Below are 20874 nucleotides of genomic sequence, written 5' to 3'. Positions count from 1 at the left end.
AATCCCTAGTGTTTAGCATCTGTTTATATGCTTAGACAGTGTTGCTGTTCAGTTAGAGAGTGTCTGGTAATTTAAACAATTATGGTAGAAGCATGCTATATTATGAGACTTGAAGATAATTGGTATCATATTGTAGATTAACCTGGGTGGATACACACTCTACTGATACTCAGAAACTTAAGGAAATGATGAACTACCCTAAGAAATAAGCAGTTGGAATGATGGCATCTTTACTAAAAGATACTGATGAAAAGTCAATAAATGGCATTACAAATACAGTATAGTACAGGCATTACAAATACAGAAGCCCCAAGCGTTTCAGATTTTGGAATGTTTGCATTATACTTACCAGTTGAGCATTTCTAATTGGCAAGTCCAAAATGCTTCAGTGAGCATTTTCTTTGAGCATCATGCAAGCACTCAAAAAGTCCCAGATTTTGGAGCACTTCGGAGTGGGGATGCTCACCTTGTATCTGTTCTGCCATATGAGTTATTTTAAAGTGGGCACCAAACTGGGTTGGACTTTTCAAAATTTGGTGATTTTGTAGCTGTTAAGCCAGCTATGATTTGAGATTTATAATGATAGTCATTAAACTCAGATAATATTACTTTAACACTAGCTCCTGGATAATTGCCTGTATCATAGTATTATCACATGGATTCTTTCCAGTGAGTAAGTATATAGAAAGTAGATGAAGAAAGCATACTAACCATCTAGAAAAGAGTGTCATTGTAACGTTAATTTGCTGACTCACTTTCTAAAGATAAGACATAATATAGTAATAAGTGATAATCAAATCTAGTTGAATTTGAGGCTTCCCATTTTTAGACAGAAAATATTATTCAATCTCAGGAATTTAGTGAAATAACAGAAACTGCCTGCTCTTAATTGAAAACAATGTGGCTACTTTTACCATAGCCTATTAGGTCTAAAATATTTTTTAAGTTTGAGCTGGGAGCCCAGAACCTGGTAGATAGTTCAAGAAAAATGAAAGCAGAAAAGACATGGTTTCGTAAGGGCTTGGTGTAAAACTTGAAACACCGATGAGTATTTGATTTGAATTTTCATGTAGTAGATTTAACTATACTTTTTGTTTTGGGTTCTCTTAGGCAACTTTAGCGAGTATAGATGCTGAGCTTCAGAAACTTAAGGAAATGACCAACCACCAGAAAAAACGAGCAGCTGAGATGATGGCATCTTTACTAAAAGACCTTGCAGAAATAGGAATTGCTGTGGGAAATAATGATGTAAAGGTAAATATAATAACTAAGTATTAAGGACAATTATCTGTATACACTGGCACTTTTGTTTACTACTAATACTTTGTAAAGTTCTTTTCGTATTCATGATCTCATCCTCACAAACAGTCATGTAGTAGATGTTATTAACTGCATTTTAAATAGATCAGGAGAGAGCAAGAGAATAAGGGCACCCAAATAGGTAAATTCAGTAGGCGGCATTTATTGGACCTCATGTTTGATTCTTTACTATAACATTTTCCCCAACCTGGGCAATGTGGCGAAACCCTGTCTCTACAAAAAATACAAAAATGAGCCTGGCATGGTGGCGTGTGCCTGTAGTCCCAGCTACTGGGGTGGGAGGATTGCCTGAGCCTGGGAGGTCAAGGCTGCAGTGAGCTGCAATCGTGCAACTGCACTCCAGCCTGCACAACAGATCAAGATGCTGTCTCCAGAAAAAAAAAAAATTCGCGCTTAAAAATTACGTTAATAAATTTCCATAAGTGAAATGATTGGAACAACAATTAAGATTAGTTCACGGACCAGACATAGTGGCTCAAGCCTGTAATCCCAGCACTTTGGGAGGCCAAGGCAGGAGGATCACTTGAGCCCAGGAGTTCGAGACCAGCCTGGGCAACGTGGCAAGACCTTGTCCCTACAAAAAATTTAAAAATTAGCCTAGCATGTAGGCATGGTGATACATGCCTGTAGTCCCAGCTATTTTAAGAGACTGAGGCAGGAGGTTAAAGATGCTGTGAACCATGTTTGTGCCATGGCACTCCAGCCTGAGCAACAGTGAGACCCTATCTGGAAAAAAAAAAAAAAAAGATTAGCTCAGGGAATAAATTTATAATGAATGGGCTTGTGGTTGCTTTAAATATTTAAAGAAAAGTTAAAGATGAGCACTGCTTTCTTAATTCTTTTTTATTTTAGTGTGAAAAATTTCAAACATATAATAGTAGAATAATACAATGAACTCTAGAGTTTTCAGTTTTCAAAATATGGCCATATTTTCTTTATACCTCATTGTCCTAATCTTTTTAAAGATACTAATATTGGTTGTTAGCGTTAGGCATTTGACTTGGTGGTAGATTTAAAAACTAAGACCAAAGAACCAAACTAAGACTCTTAACTGAAAAACCATGCATATAACATGAAAGATTTGTATGTTGCAGTAGCTGTTTAGACTTTACCTTTTTGATTAAAGCCTAATTACAATACAAAGAGAGCATATACACTTGGGTTTATATTGAGAGCCTACTAAAAAGCCCAGTCTGTTAACCAGAGTTGGAACTGATGTAAAAGTTTTCAATATGGAGTACACATTTCCATCTTTTGTATTGTTTAATGTTGCTGTTTGCTGTTAAGTGATTCTTCAGTTTAAAAATGAAGAAAAAGAAAATATTTTTTAAAAATACAAAAAGAATAAAAGATAAAATCAACAAAATAAAAAATGTTTGTTGATGGAGGCAAGGATTCTCATGACTCTTCTCTTCATATGTTATTTCTTCAGTGGACTCACTATGGGGCCACTTGACTTGCTTTCCCTTCACCATCAGTCTGAACATTTCGGCCCTATTCTGTTTATGGTGAAGTAATGTGAGATGTAGAGAAATCTCTAGGATGGAAAAGTACATTTATTTCATATCGCAGAACACCAGAGAGATGTTGTTCAAAGTTTGCTTTGTAGATTTGCAACTTTTTAGACAAATCTTATATTTTATGTTCAAATAATTATGATTTAAGTTAAAAAGTGTAAAGAGAGAGTGGAAATGGTTTATGTTTAGTGGCAGAGGGATGAAATCCAGGTTCCATGACTACTAGATTTTTTTTTTCCACTATACCATAGCAGTTTGAAAATGTCGTCTTTGCAAATAGCTATTCTAATTAAAAAAAAAAAAAAGGATCCTCAGTATTTTTGTCATTAACAAGTAATTCTTTTCCTCTCATCATATATAAGCTCTGTTAGAGCGCTACCTTTTTTTTTTTTTTTTTTTTTTTGAGACGGAATCTCACTGTGTCTCCCAGGCTGGAGTGCAGTAGTGCGATCTTGGCTCACTGCAAGCTCCGCCTCCCAGGTTCATGCCATTCTCCCACCTCGGCCTCCCGAGTAGCTAGGATTACAGGCGTGTGCCACCACGCCTGGATAATTTTGTTTTTGTATTTTTAGTAGAGATGGCGTTTCACCGTGTTAGCCAGGATGGTCTTGATCTCCTGACCTCTTTATCTGCCCACCTCGACCTCCCAGAGTGCTGGGATTACAGGCATGAGCCACTGCGCCTGGCCTGTTGTTGTTCTTAAGTTACAGTTTACAGTTTTATGTTACAGTTTACAATGATTATTGTACTCATTGTATTCTATAGTTGTGTGGATTTTAAGGAGTGCATAATATTATAGGTCCAGTATTTAGAATAGTTCCCACACCACCCTAACAAATTCCCAGTGTTTTTGCTATTCACCTCTACTTCTTGAACTTCTGGCAACCACTGATGTTTTTACTATCTTTATAGTATTGCTGTTTCCAAAATGTTATATAGTTGGAATCATACAGTATGTATATGTAGCCCTTTCAGCTAGTTTCTTTCACCAGTATGCATTTAAGATTCTTCCATGGCTTTTCATGGCTTGATCATTTTTTTAAATCACTAAATTATATTCCATGATATGAATGTACCATGGTTTGTTTATCCATTCACCTATGTGGTTACTTTGAGGTTTTGGCAATTAATGAACAAAGCTGCTATAAACATTCATGTGTAGGCTGAGCATGGTGGCTCATGCCTGTAATCCCAGCACTTCGGGAGGCCGAGGCGGGCAGATCACTTGAGGCCAGGAGTTTGAGACCAGCCTGGCCAAAGTGGTGAAGTCCCATCTCTACAAAAAATAAAAAAACTAGCCAGGCATAGTGGTGCACGCCTATAGTCCCAGCTATTTGGGAGGCTAAGGCACGAGAATTGCTTGAGCCCAGGAAGTGGAGGTTGCAGTGAGCCAAAATGGTACCACTGCACTCCTTCCTAGGTGACAGAGTAAGACTCTGTCTCCAAAAAAAAAATAATAATTCATGTGTAAGTTATTCTTTGGACATAAATTTTCAGTTCAGTTGAGTAAAAATACCTAGAAGTGCTAGGTTGTACGTTATGACTATGTTAGCTTTGTTGTAAGGAACTCCCAAATGGTCTTCCAAAGTGGTGGAAACATTTTGCATTCCTATCAGCCATGAATGAGAGTCTGCTGTTCCACATCATTGCCAGTGTTTGCTCTTGTCAGTTTCTTGGGATTTTACTAATGTATGGTGTTATTTTATTGTCATTTTAATTTGCAGTTGTGTTTTTTCTTATTGTTGAGGTTTTCTTTTTTTTTGAGACGGAGTCTCGCTCTGTCACCCAGGCTGGAGTGCAGTGGCGTGATTTTGGCCCACCATAACCTCCGCCTCCTGGGTTCAAGTGATTCTTCTGCCTCAGCCTGCCAAATAGCTGGGACCACAGGCGCGTACCACCACGCCTGGTTAATTTTTATATTTTTAGTAGAGATGGGATTTCACCATATTGTCCAGGCTGGTTTCGAACTCCTGACTACAGGTGGTCCGCCTGCCTCAGCCTCCCAAAGTGCTGGGACTACAGGCATGAGCCACTGCGCCTGGCCCTGTTGTTGAGTTTTGTTTTATTTTGAGACGGAGTCTCGCTCTGTCGCCTAGGTTGGAGTGCAGTGGCATGATCTCGGCTCACTGCAACCTCCTCTTCCTGGGTTCAAGCAATTCTTCTGCCTCAGCCTCCCGAGTAGCTGGGACTACAGGCTCCCACTACCACACCTGGCTAATTTTTTGTATTTTTAGTAGCGACGGGGTTTCACCATATTGGCCAGGCTGGTCTTGAACTCCTGACCTCAGGTGATCCGCCCGCGTCAGCCTCCCAAATTGCTGGGATTACAGGCGTGAGCCACCGTACCTGGCCTCCTATTGTTGAGTTTTAAGAGTTCTTCATATGTTTTGGATATAAGTCTTTTATCAGATAGTGTTTTGCATTATTTCTCAGTTTGTGTCTTGTTTTTTTTTGTTTTTTTTTTTTTTTACTCTCAACGTCATTTTTTGAGACTAAAAATTTTTAATTTTAATGAGGTCCAACTTACCAAGTTTTTCATTAATAGATTGTGTTTTTGGTATTGTATTTAAAAACTTGTCACCAAACCCAATATCACCTAGATTTTCTCCTATGTTAAAAGTTTTTTTTTCAGTTTTGCATTTACATTTAGATCTATGATCCATTTGGAGTTAATTTTTCTGAAAGGGGTAAGGTCTGTACCAGGATTCATTGTTTCACATCTGGATGTCCAGTTGAAGAGACTGTCCTCTCTCCATCAAATTGCCTTTGCACCTTTGTCAGAGATCAGTTGACTGTATTTTGTGGTTTTATTCCTGGGCTCTTTATTCTGTTCTGTTAACCTGTTTATCTGTTCTTTGCCAGCACTGTACTGTTCTGATTATTATAGCTTTACAGTAAGTTGCATAGTGTCAAGTCCTGTGACTTTGTTTGTCCTTAGTGTTGTGCTAGCTATTCAGGGTCTTTTGACTTTACATGTAAACTTAATCATGTCGTCTGCACAGTTTTATTTCTTCCTGAAGGTGAAGGAATATACAGTGACCACAATTCCTTCTGGTTGAGCTTAAAGTTCATCCTTTCCCTGCCACCTAAACATCCTCTTGTTAAATTTTAAGCTGAACGTGCACATGATTAACAATGAATTTACTGAAGAGGTCCTGTAAAGAGGAAGTGAAAAAATTGAAAGAGGCAGAATTTATTAGTTTGGTTGTATTTTTGTGTTTTCTTTAGGTTTACATTTATTTATTTTTCTTGTTGGCATGTATTAACATTATTCTCAGTTTTTAAAAAAAGGAAGGCAAAAAGTAAGCTGTATTTATTTACCTTTCGTTGAAAACAGTAATAAAAGAAAAAAATAAGATCCAGACTTTGTATGAATATTGAGTAATACTAAAATATATTTTATAAAAAGATTTTATAGCCTAATTGGGAAAACACACATTGAACATTTTTGGCTTTAATTTTTTATTTTACTTTTTCCTCACAGCAGCCTGAGGGAACTGGCATGATAGATGAAGAGTTCACTGTTGCAAGACTCTACATTAGCAAAATGAAGTCAGAAGTAAAAACCATGGTGAAACGTTGCAAGCAGTTAGAAAGCACACAAACTGAGAGCAACAAAAAAATGGAAGAAAATGAAAAGGAGTTAGCAGCATGTCAGCTTCGTATCTCTCAAGTATGTTATAGAACAAAGTTTATTCATTTTTTGAAACAGCCACATAGAAATTTTATTTATTATACAAGTTTTCAGAAAAATGTGTCTCTAGGTGAAATTTAGTTGTTTTTTTCCTAGTCTAGCTGCAGTAAATTTGAATGATTTAACTGAGTTATATTTGCCTAACATAAATATGGGTTATGTATAGAAATTTACCAGAATGATGTGACTGGTGGTAACTTGTTAAAGACTCCAGAATTCCAGGGTGGGCAAAACTGCAGGGAACCAGTTTCCTGGCTTGGCAACTGAATGAATGGGGCCATTCACCACTATCAGAATTTCACAAGGAGGGAAGATGGTAACGTTAGATGGTGGTATCTGTAAAATTAGTATTTCATATTTGAGTCTTCAGTGCCTTAGTTTGCAAGTTATGATCACCAATGAGTTAATTGATTACATTCTTTAACATTTCAAAATTGGCTCCTGAATATTTTAGTTTTAAATATTCCCAAATTTATCATATATAGATAATGAAATGTTTACTGTCAAATATTCTTAAAGTGTATGCATATGTTTTCCACTTCATATCAGTATATTTTTTCCAAAAGCATGAAGCCAAAATCAAGTCATTGACTGAATACCTTCAAAATGTGGAACAAAAGAAAAGACAGCTGGAGGAATCTGTCGATGCCCTCAGTGAAGAATTAGTCCAGCTTCGAGCACAAGGTATAGCTTCCAACTGTTTATGAGTTACATCTGTGTTCTTATTTTAGTATAATTGTAGTAAACTTAATATTCACACTGAAAGAAATAGTAGGAATATGGCTGATTTGGAATGGTAAACAAATCATACATATTAATGTTGCTTTGAAACATTTTTTTGTTGTTGTTTTGAGACGGAGTCTTCACTCTGTTGCCCAGGCTGGAGTGCAGTGGCACTATCTTGACTCACTGCAACCTCCACCTCCTGGGTTCCAGTGATTCTCCTGCCGCAGCCTCCCTAGTAGCTGGGACCACAGGCACATGCCACCACGCCTGGCTAATTTTTTACCTTTTTTGTAGAGACAGGGCTTCACCGTGTTACGCAGGATGGTCTTGATCTCCTGACCTTGTGATCTGCCTGCCTTGGCCTCCCAAAGTGCTGGGATTACAGGCATGAGCCACTGTGCCTGTCAAAACATATATATATATATTTTTAAGATTTTGTTTGAATATGGAAATAGCCAATCTGGGGATTTCCCACAGTTATGAAGTGGGGTGTATGTGTGTGTGTGTCTTAACATAGGGGACTTAGGAGTTATGTCATTTCTTTACCATTCCCTTAACTAATCTGTTCTGGATTAGGCCAAAAAAAAAACCAAACAAACCATAAAGGAATACATAATACCAACACAATGGATGTAACTTGTATACTAGTCTACATGTCATTGAACTTGGAGAGCAGGTGACATTTGGGTAATTTGAAGTTGAATATTGCTAAGGAAAATGCTTATTGTAAAATCCATTTGCTCCTTGGTTTATATGAGGAACCTTAAAGGCTTATTTCACTCTTCTATTTTTTCTCTATTCAAACAGAGAAAGTCCATGAAATGGAAAAGGAGCACTTAAATAAGGTTCAGACTGCAAATGAAGTTAAGGCAAGTTTGATGTCACATTTCTAACAGCTTTAATTAATCAGTATTAATTTTGATTAGTCTGACTTTAACATCCTTTTCCCCCTCAAAATTTTAGCAAGCTGTTGAACAGCAGATCCAGAGCCATAGAGAAACTCATCAAAAACAGATCAGTAGTTTGAGAGATGAAGTAGAAGCAAAAGAAAAACTTATTACTGATCTTCAAGAGTAAGTATTATACTTCTCTAGTTAGGAGGAAAGAATCGGTTACTGATGGACATGGTATATATTCTTACTAGAAACCTGCAGTTTTCATCAAAATTACATTTTTATCTTGGAAAATAAAGAATTTTCTCATTTATGAGTAAAACTTCTAAATTCCAGGTGAAATTTTTGAGGCTTTTTTTAGGTCTTTTGATCTAAATTATTCAGTAAAAGAAAAAAATCCCCAACCTAAGTCCATTATTGCATACCACAGTCTTCTCCAAATCCTTTATTTAGTTTCCTTTTTTAAAAAAATTCTTGGCTGGGTGCAGTGGCTGATGGCCTGTGACCCCAGTGCTTTGGGAGGCTGGGGTGGGAGGATCACCAGAGGTCAGGAGTTCAAGACCAGCTGGGCAACATAGTGAGACTCCATCTCTACAAAAAATAATTTTTTAAATTAGCTGAGCTTGGTGGCACATGCCTGTAGTCCCAGTGACCCAGGAGGCTGTGGCACGAGGATTGCTTGAGTATTGGAGTCTGAGGCTGAAGTGAGCTATGATTGTACTACAGCCTGGGTGACAGAGCGAGACCCTGACTCAAAATTCTTAACTGGGAAAAACTTTTCTGGAAATTCTATGGATTTTCAAAGGTTTTTTTTTTTTTTTAAGTTGTCATCTTAGTTTATCTAGAAGCAATTTCCCTGCCTCCATAACCATGTGCACATACATAGAGTTTATGGAAGTCAGAGTCCGCAACAATTTGAGTAGGAACCAAGAAGAGAATAACATAACAAAATAATGATGAGGTTTGGGGCGTAGGTCTTACTATGAATACCTGATGGAAGTAGGCATAAGGATTCAGGAAGATGAAAGACAGAGGAGAACAGAATCATGATTTCAAACCAAAATACGAAAAATTTTCTATGTCCACAAGTAGCCAGGTCCCTTTCCTCTTTTCCTCCATAGGGTATAGGATAACAGAAAAGTCCTTGATGAGATTATAGAATTTAAAAGTTTGGAAATTTTAATGATGACATTGAGAAAACTGTGATATTGATACTGTGTTAATAATTTTTTTCTTTCGTCAGCCAAAACCAGAAAATGATGTTAGAGCAGGAACGTCTAAGAGTAGAACATGAGAAGTTGAAAGCCACAGATCAGGAAAAGAGCAGAAAACTACATGAACTTACGTGAGTAATTGTTTTTAATTAAAGTTTAAAAATAAAAGCTAAATTAGAGGATTATAGGCACTACCTTTGGATATAGCCAGTGGATACATATTTTACTTTGTATGGGCTAAAGGATTTTTTCTTAAATCCACTGAGTTGGTTTGATTTATATCTAAATACTTGGAATATATACTTGTATTTTAGTGAAAGCAAGGTCTTATATTTCATTGTGGTTAACATTAAGGTTTCTCTTTATCAATCTGCTTGCTGTTTCTTTATCTCCATATTACTTCAGGATCCAGCATAAAAATGAACCTAAAACAATATATTAAGTAACTTCGAAGATTTTAAGATCTAACACAAAAACTGAGTTTTTGTTAAATTTTCTCTTGCATAAAAGAGCATTGTGGTGTTTAGCCTTGCCATTTTGAACAGAGGTTTTCATGGTTTACCTTTTCTCATTTTCTCAAAACTCAGTTTTCTAGAATCTTAGCAGGTAGAAAATGCATGATTATAATTTTTCACATACCTTGAGTTTGTGAGACAATTTGCAAATCAACTGATATTGTTAGGATAGTTAGAACATCAGGACCAGTTCAGAGTGGATTTTATGAAGATTCTGCTAACTTGCAGCTGTAATTTTGTTTAGAATACTTGTAATGTAAAATATTTTAGTCTTTGACAGTTTATAATCTATAATTAATCAGTATCATTTTGGATAAATAGCAGTATAATACATGTGGCATATTTTAAAATATAAATTATAGAACTATTCCTTATTCTTTGAATTCTGCCACATTTTATTTCATCTCTTCCATTGCTATATATGGAATGTATAACAATAGACTGTTGTTTTAGAAGGCATATGAAAATTTTTTGAAATTGCAAAGCTGCAGTGGCTCACACCCATAATCTCAGCACTTTGGGAGGCCAGGGCAGGAGAATCAGTTGAGCCCAGTGTTTGAGAATCAGCCTAGGCAATATAGTGAGACCCCGTCTCTACAAAAATTTTTTTAGACAGGGCTGATTGTACATGCCTGTAGTCCCAGCTATTTGGGAGACGAGGTGAGGAGGATCACTTGAGCCCAGGAGGTTGAGGTTGCAGTGAGCAGTGTTTGGGACAGAAACTCTGTGTCAAAAAAAAAAAAAAATTTTTTTTTTTGAAAGACAGCACAGGTAAATTGTTTAAAATAGGCATCTTGTATTTATTTAAATTTAAGAATTTATCCTTTCAGATACAAAATATTTTATTCAACTCTCATGCTAAGTACAATTTTACAGAATAAAATTTGAAAATATATGTTTGTTCTTCTACTGTTAGGGTTATGCAAGATAGACGAGAACAAGCAAGACAAGACTTGAAGGGTTTGGAAGAGACAGTGGTAAGAAAAACATGAAAATAAACAGGATTGGGAAATATTTTGTGGGTTTTTTCTACCATGATTATTCTAAGTTTAAAGTCTGAGCTCCAAAAATATCGCTGTTCTTAATCCAAGGCAAAAGAACTTCAGACTTTACACAACCTGCGCAAACTCTTTGTTCAGGACCTGGCTACAAGAGTTAAAAAGGTAATGTAACTATGCCGAGGTAGGCGTTTGCATAAATGGTGCTTACTTCTAGGTAATTATTTGTATTCAAAGTGAAATAACTTTACAGTCACGTCAATTTTTGTATAGTTAAGCTTAGTTTTTTTTAATTTTTTAAATTTTTTTGTAATACTTACCTTCTTTTCTCAGAGTGCTGAGATTGATTCTGATGACACCGGAGGCAGCGCTGCTCAGAAGCAAAAAATCTCCTTTCTTGAAAATAATCTTGAACAGCTCACTAAAGTGCACAAACAGGTACTAAAGAGTATATTTTCTGGTAGCTGCAAGATAGTAAAAATCAAAAATTGAGGATTGGCAAGTGAGTATTTCAATCTTTCAGAGTCCTCAGGAATTTTTATACCCTGAGCCATTTTATCAGAAATTATATAAAGAAACCACAAGTAACTTTTAGAGGAGTTAATATTTTTAACAACGTTATTATCAAAAGAGGCAGTGAAAACATGTATTCTCATTTTCCCTTTAGGATTTTAAGACTGTGCATTTTCATAATTTATTCGTGGTAATTTTGAAATCTCTACTACACAAGACTGCAGTTAAAGTACTGCAAAGTCTTTTGGGGAGAGTGGTCTTTTTATACCTAATACCCCAGTGTGTCAGACATAATGATGCAGTTTTCATTTAACCAGATTAGTTGTCTTACTGAAGAAACATAGCACTATCTTGTAATGTATTGTCTTTGCCTAGTAGAGGGAAAGAACAATTCTCCCCCTAAAAAATTAAAGGAAATTATACCTTCGTGAATAAACTAGATGTGTGTACGCTATGTATAGATGGATGTATTCCTTGCGTGTTTCTGCCTAAATTAGATAAATGGGAAACAATATAAAATGCAGTTTTACTTTTCTAAAGAGCAATTATGAAATGCTCATACTTTTTCAAGTCATCCTGTTAAATCTGGAATCCTTGTTTTCTTTGTGTACGTTTAGTTGGTACGTGATAATGCAGATCTCCGCTGTGAACTTCCTAAGTTGGAAAAGCGACTTCGAGCTACAGCTGAGAGAGTGAAAGCTTTGGAATCAGCACTGAAAGAAGCTAAAGAAAATGCATCTCGTGATCGCAAACGCTATCAGCAAGAAGTAGATCGCATAAAGGAAGCAGTCAGGTCAAAGAATATGGCCAGAAGAGGGCATTCTGCACAGATTGGTTAGTAGAACACATTAAAACCTTTAAACCTTGCTCAGTTTGAATGCTTTCATTTAGTGGAAAACGTAATCCGAATTTTATGTGTTGTCATGGTGCATCTGTCTCTATTTTCTAACTAAGCAGAGTGGCACTGTTGGGAAAGAGGAATAATCACATTAGCAGAACAAGAAGATAAATGAGAACTAGAGAAGCAAGCAAGAATGGTCATGGAATGGAGAAACTATATAGAGCAATATTATTAAAGCCAAGAGAATTGCAAGAAAATAAGCCATCAGCAATGATTTAACGTTTAAGAATAATCATTGGTGGCTGGGCGCAGCGGCTCACGCCTGTAATCCCAACACTTTGGGAGGTCGAGGCGGGTGGATCACCTGAGGTCAGAAGTTCGAGACCAGCCTAACATGGTGAAACCCTGTCTCTACTAAATTAAAAAAATTAGCCAGGCATGGTGGTGAACGCCTGTAACCCAGCAACTTGGGAGGCTGAGGCAGGAGAATCGCTGGAACATGGGAAGTGGAGATTGCAATGAGCCAAGATTGCAATGAGCCAAGATTGCACCATTGCACTCCGGCCTGGGTGACGAGCGAGACTCCATCTCAAAAAACAAACAAACAAACAAACAAACAAAAATTGGTGCAGGAAGTGTTTTTTTGTTTTTTATTTATTTATTTATTTTTTGCTTGTTTTTTGAGATGGAGTTTCACTCTTGTTGTACAGGCTGGAGTGCAATGGCGTGATCTCGGCTCACTGCAACCTCTGCCTCCTGGGTTCAAGCGATTCTCCTGCCTCAGCCTCCCTAGTAGCTGGGATTGAAGGTGCAAGCCACCATGCCCAGCTAATTTTGTATTTTTAGTAGAGACAGGGTTTCTCCTTGTTGGTCAGGCTGGTATCGAACTCCTGACCTCAGATGATCCACCTGCCTCGGCCTCCCAAAGTGCTGGGATTACAGGCATGAGCCACTGCGCCCAGCCATTTTTTTTGTTTGTTTGTTTGCTTGTTTTCTATGACACAGGGTCTTGCTTGTCACCCATGCTAGACTGCAGTGGTGCAATTATGGCTCACTGCAGCCCCAGCCTCCCAGGGTCATGCAATCCTCCCACCTCAGCCTTCCAAGTAGCTGGGACTACAGGTGCACACCACCACACCCAGCTAATTTTTTTATATTCTGTAGAGACAGGGTTTTGCCTTATTGCCTAGTCTGGTCTTGAATTCCTGGACCCAAATGATCCACCCACCTCAGGCTCTCAAAGTGCTGGGATTACACAGGTATGAGCCACTACACCTGGCCAGGAAGATTTTTAAAGGCTAAGAATTGTATAGGTCCTAGAGAAAAGGATGTTACAGAAAAGAAAAAGTGATGGAGAAACAAAAAGGCAAAGAAAAACAAAACATTTGGGAATTTGTTGTGAATAAGAGAAGAAACCTTAACAGTCATTGCAGTCACATGTTAAACTTTATTCTAAAGTCTGTCTTTATTTTTCATATTAGCTAAACCTATTCGTCCCGGGCAACATCCAGCAGCTTCTCCAACTCACCCAAGTGCAATTCGTGGAGGAGGTGCATTTGTTCAGAACAGCCAGCCAGTGGCAGTGCGAGGTGGAGGAGGCAAACAAGTGTAATCGTTTATACATACCCACAGGTTTGTTATTTATATCTGGCTTTTCATATCTGTTTGTGGAAAATTGGTTGTTAAATAGGTTTTTTGATTTTAAAAAATTCTCACATTAGTGTTATGATTTTTTTAACTTAAGCATTATAAAAGTAATTTAGTTTGATCTTTTTGTGTAGTTTAGATCATACTATATATTCAAATTTGTGGTCTTAATTGTTTTGAAATCTAGCATTGGACCATTTGTAATAGCTTTTGATACTGTGTCTAATGGATGTACCATGGTTTATAAACATTCCTTTCCTTTTGGCTAGACATGTAATTATATTAATTTTTTCCATAATTGAAATTTTCAAAAACCAAAATTTTCATATATGAAATTTGAAACATCTTTTTTTTTTTTTTCTTTTTCTTTTTGAGATGGAATCTCACTCTTGTCGCCCAGCCTGGAGTGCAATGGCGTGATCTCAGCTCACTGCAACCTCTGGCTCCTGGGTTCAAGTGATACCCCTGCCTCAGCCTCCCAAACTGGGATTACAGGCGCCTGCCACCATGCCTGGCTAATTTTTGTGTTTTTAGTAGAGACGAGGGGTTTCACCATGTTGGTCAGGCTGGTCTCAAACTCCTGACTTCAGGCGATCTGCCCGCCTCGGCCTCCCAAAGTGCTGGAATTAGAGGCGTGAGCCACCGTGCCCGACCTGAAACATCTTCTTGTATTCCCTAACCTGTTAGAGATTATTTCCAGAAGGTTCCCAGAAATGCAGTTACAAGGAAATATGAACATTTTTAAGGCTCTTGCTACATATTAACACATTGGTTTCTAGAAAGACTGCACCAAATTGCATATGAGCCCAGCTTACTAACAGATTTCTGAGTTTTATTTATAATTATATAAGTAATATCTGTTCTTTGTAGGGCATAAAACAGTCACAAATTAGAAAAAATCTAGAGATACTACACAATATACTATCTCTCTCTTTCTGGAGCTTTTTGTATTAGTTTTTAAATTTAAAAGTTTAAACTGTTGATAACTATTGTAATAGACTCCACTTATTCTACTACATATGCTGCTTCGGAGCCTGCTTTTTTTTCCGGCCCCCTGCCCCCACAAACCCCACACCCCCCTGCCCCACTCCGAGACGGAGCCTCGTTCTTGTTGCCCAGGCTGACATGCAATGGGGTGATCTTGGCTCACCGCAACCTCTGCTTCCCGGGTTGAAGCGATTCTCCTGCCTCAGCCTCCCAAGTAGCTGGGATTACAGGCGTGCACCACCACACCTGGCTAATTTTGTATTTTGTAGCCTGCTTTTTAAACTTAGCAATATATTCGGAACACTTTCTTCTACAACGTGATTGGTTAGTGGTTGCCTAATAATTGGTCATATAGCAGCAACTCTGATTGTAACTAACTCTTCAGGAAGTCCCTGATGTGTGTATGTGCTTTGGAAATAAAAAATACTAGATAATTATGAAATGATCAGCAGTTTCTGACAAATACTAAAGCTAGTTTATTTTAATGTTGCTTGTTTATACTTTGACATTTTGCATAATACTGGCTCTAAATTGAGTAGAGAATTAAGAAATATTCTGAAGGATTCACATTTCTAGCAATTTTAAACATTTTGTTCACACAATGTAGGATTTAAAACAGTGGTAGAGTGAAAAGAACATGGACTATGGAGTTCCATCCAAGTTGGAATCCTGACTACTTTTATGAACTTGAGCAGATAAAGTTTTTAATAGTTTTTTTCTCATTCTGACTTGTTTTACAGTACTTCATAAAAATTATGGATTTATTGCTTAACTATTTAATGAATCTCTAAAACAACATTTTTCTACATAGCCACAATATTATCACACCCAGTAAGATTATATTTTTAATATTATTTAATACCATTCCATATTCAGATTTTTCCAATTTCTTTTTCACTATCCTGTACAGCTGGTTTCCCTAAACCAGAGTACAATTCAGGACTGCTGTTTGCGTTTAGTTTTATCCCTTAAATCTCTTCTGATCTTGAATGAGCACCCTCTTTAGTGATATTGACTTACTGAGTAGGCGCAGTTATCTTGAGGGTATAACACCTGTGTCTGATTGTTTTTATGTGTAGTCACCTTGTTCTCCCTCTATTTCTATGCAAAAGCATTGATTAGACTCAGCATAAACATTTTTGACAAAGTTATGTCATAGATAATGTGTACTTAATATCAGTAGACATACAATAGCTGGTTTTCATGATAATTAGAGATAACTCCTGTGTTTTTCCCCTTTGGACTAATAACAGTTTTATTAGTAAAATGGAAGTCATTCTTAAGAATTACATGAGTTGGCCGGGAGCAGTGGCTCACACCTGTAATCCCAGCACTTGGGAGGCTGAGGTGGGTGGGTCACCTCAGGTCAGGAGTTCGAGACCAGCCTGACCAACACGGAGAAACCCTGCCTCTACTAAAAATACAAAATTAGCAGGGCGTGGTGGCACATGCCTGTAATCCCAGCTACTCGGGAGGCTGGGGCAGGAGAATCGCTTGAACCCAGGAGGCGGAGTTTGCAGTGATCCGAGATCGTGGCATTGCATTCCAGCCTGGGCAACAAGAGCAAAACTCCGTCTCAAAAAAAAAAAAAAAAAAAAAAAAATTACATGAGTTAAGATGTTACCCAGCACACAGTATTCAGTAGATGCAAGCCTTTTCCTACCTTTCTGGAAGTGGGAGCTGGGCAAGGGGATTTTCAAAGCATAGATAGAAAGTTTATCCTTTTTGGATATTGTTCTCACATTAAAATTCATATGTCAACTTTAAACTTACCTCATTGTAGAGAGAGGACAGACCATACTTTTGTTAACTATTGCTGATCGCAGTATAGTGACACCAGGTTAGCACATAAGGGAGGGAGCTAACCCAGCCAAACTAGGTTTTCAAGACTTGAAAGTTATGATGTAAAAATACAATTATTTACAGGTTTGTTTTGATGCTGGTCCAAAGATAGTGGTTCTTAGTTTTCAAACTCTTATAATCTATCTTAAACCATGATTGGGGAGTATATGATTCACTTAAGTGATAAATTGTTTAAATGTTAAACACTGGAGTGCAGTGGAGTGCAGTGGCAGGATCTCGGCTCACTGCAACCTCTGCTTCCCGGGTTCAAGCAGTTCTCCCTGCCTCACCCTCCCGAGTAGCTGGGATTACAGGCGCCCACTACCACGCCCGCCTAAGGTTTTTGTATTTTTACTAGAGACGGGGTTTTGCCATGTTGGCCAGGCTGGTATTGAACTCCTGACCTCAGGTGATGTGCCTCCCTCAGCCTCCCAAAGTGCTCAGATTACAGGTGTGAGCCACTGTGCCCGGCGAGAAATTTTTTTAATGTTAAGAAAAACATTTCAAGTCACTGTGTTTATTTTTGGAAAGGATGACATTTATAATACTGATACTTTTAGTTCCCAGTTTTACATGACTAGTCTTCTGCCTTGCATAGTACTTTAAATAGGTTGCTTTTCTAAATGCATAGCTAAGTAGGCAGTTTAATACAAAGATGTTTAATACTACTAGAATTATTTATTTCACTGTTACTTTTCCTACTGTATACACCTCTTGTTTATCCCTATTCCTCTCCCCCCCTTTTTTTTAAAGCTTCTATGTATATAACTAGTAGTTGCTGGTTAGTGTTCCTTGGTTTAAGAAGGTCACTGACCACTGTCTGCTGGTTAAAAGATTAGCCGTCTTTTTCTTTTTTAAACAAATACAATTCATAAATCAGCTTACCCATAGCTTTATTTGGGAGAATAAAAACAAAGGGAGGGCTGACCTCCCTTTAAACATTACTGCTTCTAAACAGTTCTACTTAGGTGGTATATAAAAGGAAACCAAATCATTTAATATTGCCATCCTTCTAATTTTGGGGAAAGTAGCCACAGATGTTGGCTAAAATGTTTATAATAAACTGTTGGCATATTTTATTTTCTTGTTTTATTTTTCATGATTATCTCAAACACCAATTTTGTAAAACTAAACATATTTACTCTATGCTTTCTCCCATTTTTAGGTGTTAAAAAGTAATCGAAGTACGAAGAGGACATGGTATCAAGCAGTCATTCAATGACTATAACCTCTACTCCCTTGGGATTATAGAATTATAACTTTTTAAAAAATGTATAAATTATACCTGGCCTGTACAGCTGTTTCCTACCTACTCTTCTTGTAAACTCTGCTGCTTCCCAACACAACTAGAGTGCAATTTTGGCATCTTAGGAGGGAAAAAGGACAGTTTACAACTGTGGCCCTATTTATTACACAGTTTGTCTATCGTGTCTTAAATTTAGTCTTTACTGTGCCAAGCTAACTGTACCTTATAGGACTGTACTTTTTGTATTTTTTGTGTATGTTTATTTTTTAATCTCAGTTTAAATTACCTAGCTGCTACTGCTTCTTGTTTTTCTTTTCCTATTAAAACGTCTTCCTTTTTTTTTCTTAAGAGAAAATGGAACATTTAGGTTAAATGTCTTTAAATTTTACCACTTAACAACACTACATGCCCATAAAATATATCCAGTCAGTACTGTATTTTAAAATCCCTTGAAATGATGATATCAGGGTTAAAATTACTTGTATTGTTTCTGAAGTTTGCTCCTGAAAACTACTGTTTGAGCACTGAAACGTTACAAATGCCTAGTAGGCATTTGAGACTGAGCAAGGCTACTTGTTATCTCATGAAATGCCTGTTGCCGAGTTATTTTGAATAGAAATATTTTAAAGTATCAAAAGCAGATCTTAGTTTAAGGGAGTTTGGAAAAGGAATTATATTTCTCTTTTTCCTGATTCTGTACTCAACAAGTCTTGATGGAATGAAAATACTCTGCTTTATTCTGGTGAGCCTGCTAGCTAATATAAGTATTGGACAGGTAATAATTTGTCATCTTTAATATTAGTAAAATGAATTAAGATATTATAGGATTAAACATAATTTTATACGGTTAGTACTTTATTGGCCGACCTAAATTTATAGCGTGTGGAAATTGAGAAAAATGAAGAAACAGGACAGATATATGATGAATTAAAAATATATATAGGTCAATTTTGGTCTGAAATCCCTGAGGTGTTTTTAACCTGCTACACTAATTTGTACACTAATTTATTTCTTGTTTAGTCTAGAAATAGTAAATTGTTTGCAAGTCACTAATAAACATTAGATAAATTATTTTCTTGGCCATAGCCGATAATTTTGTAATCAGTACTAAGTGTATACGTATTTTTGCCACTTTTTCCTCAGATGATTAAAGTAAGTCAACAGCTTATTTTAGGAAACTGTAAAAGTAATAGGGAAAGAGATTTCACTATTTGCTTCATCAGTGGTAGGGGGGCGGTGACTGCAACTGTGTTAGCAGAAATTCACAGAGAATGGGGATTTAAGGTTAGCAGAGAAACTTGGAAAGTTCTGTGTTAGGATCTTGCTGGCAGAATTAACTTTTTGCAAAAGTTTTATACACAGATATTTGTATTAAATTTGGAGCCATAGTCAGAAGACTCAGATCATAATTGGCTTATTTTTCTATTTCCTTAACTATTGTAATTTCCACTTTTGTAATAATTTTGATTTAAAATATAAATTTATTTATTTATTTTTTTAATAGTCAAAAATCTTTGCTGTTGTAGTCTGCAACCTCTAAAATGATTGTGTTGCTTTTAGGATTGATCAGAAGAAACACTCCAAAAATTGAGATGAAATGTTGGTGCAGCCAGTTATAAGTAATATAGTTAACAAGCAAAAAAAGTGCTGCCACCTTTTATGATGATTTTCTAAATGGAGAAACATTTGGCTGCATCCACATAGACCTTTATGTTTTGTTTTCAGTTGAAAACTTGCCTCCTTTGGCAACATTCGTAAATGAAGCAGAATTTTTTTTTCTCTTTTTTCCAAATATGTTAGTTTTGTTCTTGTAAGATGTATCATGGGTATTGGTGCTGTGTAATGAACAACGAATTTTAATTAGCATGTGGTTCAGAATATACAATGTTAGGTTTTTAAAAAGTATCTTGATGGTTCTTTTCTATTTATAATTTCAGACTTTCATAAAGTGTACCAAGAATTTCATAAATTTGTTTTCAGTGAACTGCTTTTTGCTATGGTAGGTCATTAAACACAGCACTTACTCTTAAAAATGAAAATTTCTGATCATCTAGGATATTGACACATTTCAATTTGCAGTGTCTTTTTGACTGGATATATTAACGTTCCTCTGAATGGCATTGATAGATGGTTCAGAAGAGAAACTCAATGAAATAAAGAGAATATTTATTCATGGCAATTAATTAAATTATTTGCCTAACTTAAGAAAACTACTGTGCGTAACTCTCAGTTTGTGCTTAACTCCATTTGACATGAGGTGACAGAAGAGAGTCTGAGTCTACCTGTGGAATATGTTGGTTTATTTTCAGTGCTTGAAGATACATTCACAAATACTTGGTTTGGGAAGACACCGTTTAATTTTAAGTTAACTTGCATGCTGTAAATGCATTTTATGTTTAAATAAAGAGGAAAATTTTTTGAAATGTAATGAGTTTCTTAAAACTTAAGTGTTAGGTTGATTTTACATGACTGAGTTCAGGCCTTCTGTCTTGACAGAATAGTGACTGATATGTCATTATATTTATGTATATTTTGTTTCCTAATGTCTTGCAGCCTTTTGGACAGCAGATATTAAATGTATAGGCTAAAGAGCTAGAAATGAATGACCAGTCTCACATATAAAACTTTTTTTTTTTTTTTTTTGAGATAGAGTCTTGCTCTGTCGCCCAGGCTGGAGTGCAGTGGTGTGATCTCGGCTCACTGCAACTCTTATCACCTGGATTCTAGTAATTCTCCTGCCTTAGCCTCCCAAGTAACTGGGATTACAGGCATATGCCACCATGCCCAACTAATTTTTGTATTTGTATTAGAGATGGGGTTTCACCATGTTGGCCAGGCTGGTCTCGAACTCCTGACCTCATGTGATCCTCCTGCCTCGGCCTCCAAAAGTACTGGGATTACAGGCGCGAGCCACTGCGCCC

The 20874-nt window shown here is 36.8% G+C and overlaps 1 protein-coding gene across 3 annotated transcripts in view; it reads left to right on the top strand.

Moving 5' to 3' along the window:
• Window positions 1–20381, top strand: part of KIF5B (kinesin family member 5B) — a 47599-nt gene extending 27218 nt beyond the window's left edge. For all 3 annotated transcript variants that reach the window (XM_507730.6, XM_054660957.2, XM_063781571.1), the window contains 12 exons: window positions 1111–1254; window positions 6322–6510; window positions 7098–7215; window positions 8065–8126; window positions 8221–8330; window positions 9394–9495; window positions 10796–10856; window positions 10971–11042; window positions 11211–11315; window positions 12008–12224; window positions 13713–13863; window positions 17873–20381. In XM_507730.6, coding sequence (XP_507730.2) covers window positions 1111–1254; window positions 6322–6510; window positions 7098–7215; window positions 8065–8126; window positions 8221–8330; window positions 9394–9495; window positions 10796–10856; window positions 10971–11042; window positions 11211–11315; window positions 12008–12224; window positions 13713–13843 — 1311 coding nt within the window. In that variant the 3' untranslated portion in view covers window positions 13844–13863; window positions 17873–20381. The remainder of the gene's footprint in view (window positions 1–1110; window positions 1255–6321; window positions 6511–7097; window positions 7216–8064; window positions 8127–8220; window positions 8331–9393; window positions 9496–10795; window positions 10857–10970; window positions 11043–11210; window positions 11316–12007; window positions 12225–13712; window positions 13864–17872) is intronic.
• The last annotated feature ends 493 nt before the right edge of the window (window positions 20382–20874 follow it).

Source organism: Pan troglodytes, chromosome 8, assembly GCF_028858775.2.
Source record: "Pan troglodytes isolate AG18354 chromosome 8, NHGRI_mPanTro3-v2.0_pri, whole genome shotgun sequence".
NCBI lineage: Eukaryota > Metazoa > Chordata > Mammalia > Primates > Hominidae > Pan > Pan troglodytes.
Note: the sequence above shows the minus strand (reverse complement) of the source record. Positions and strands in the feature narration are given on the sequence as shown.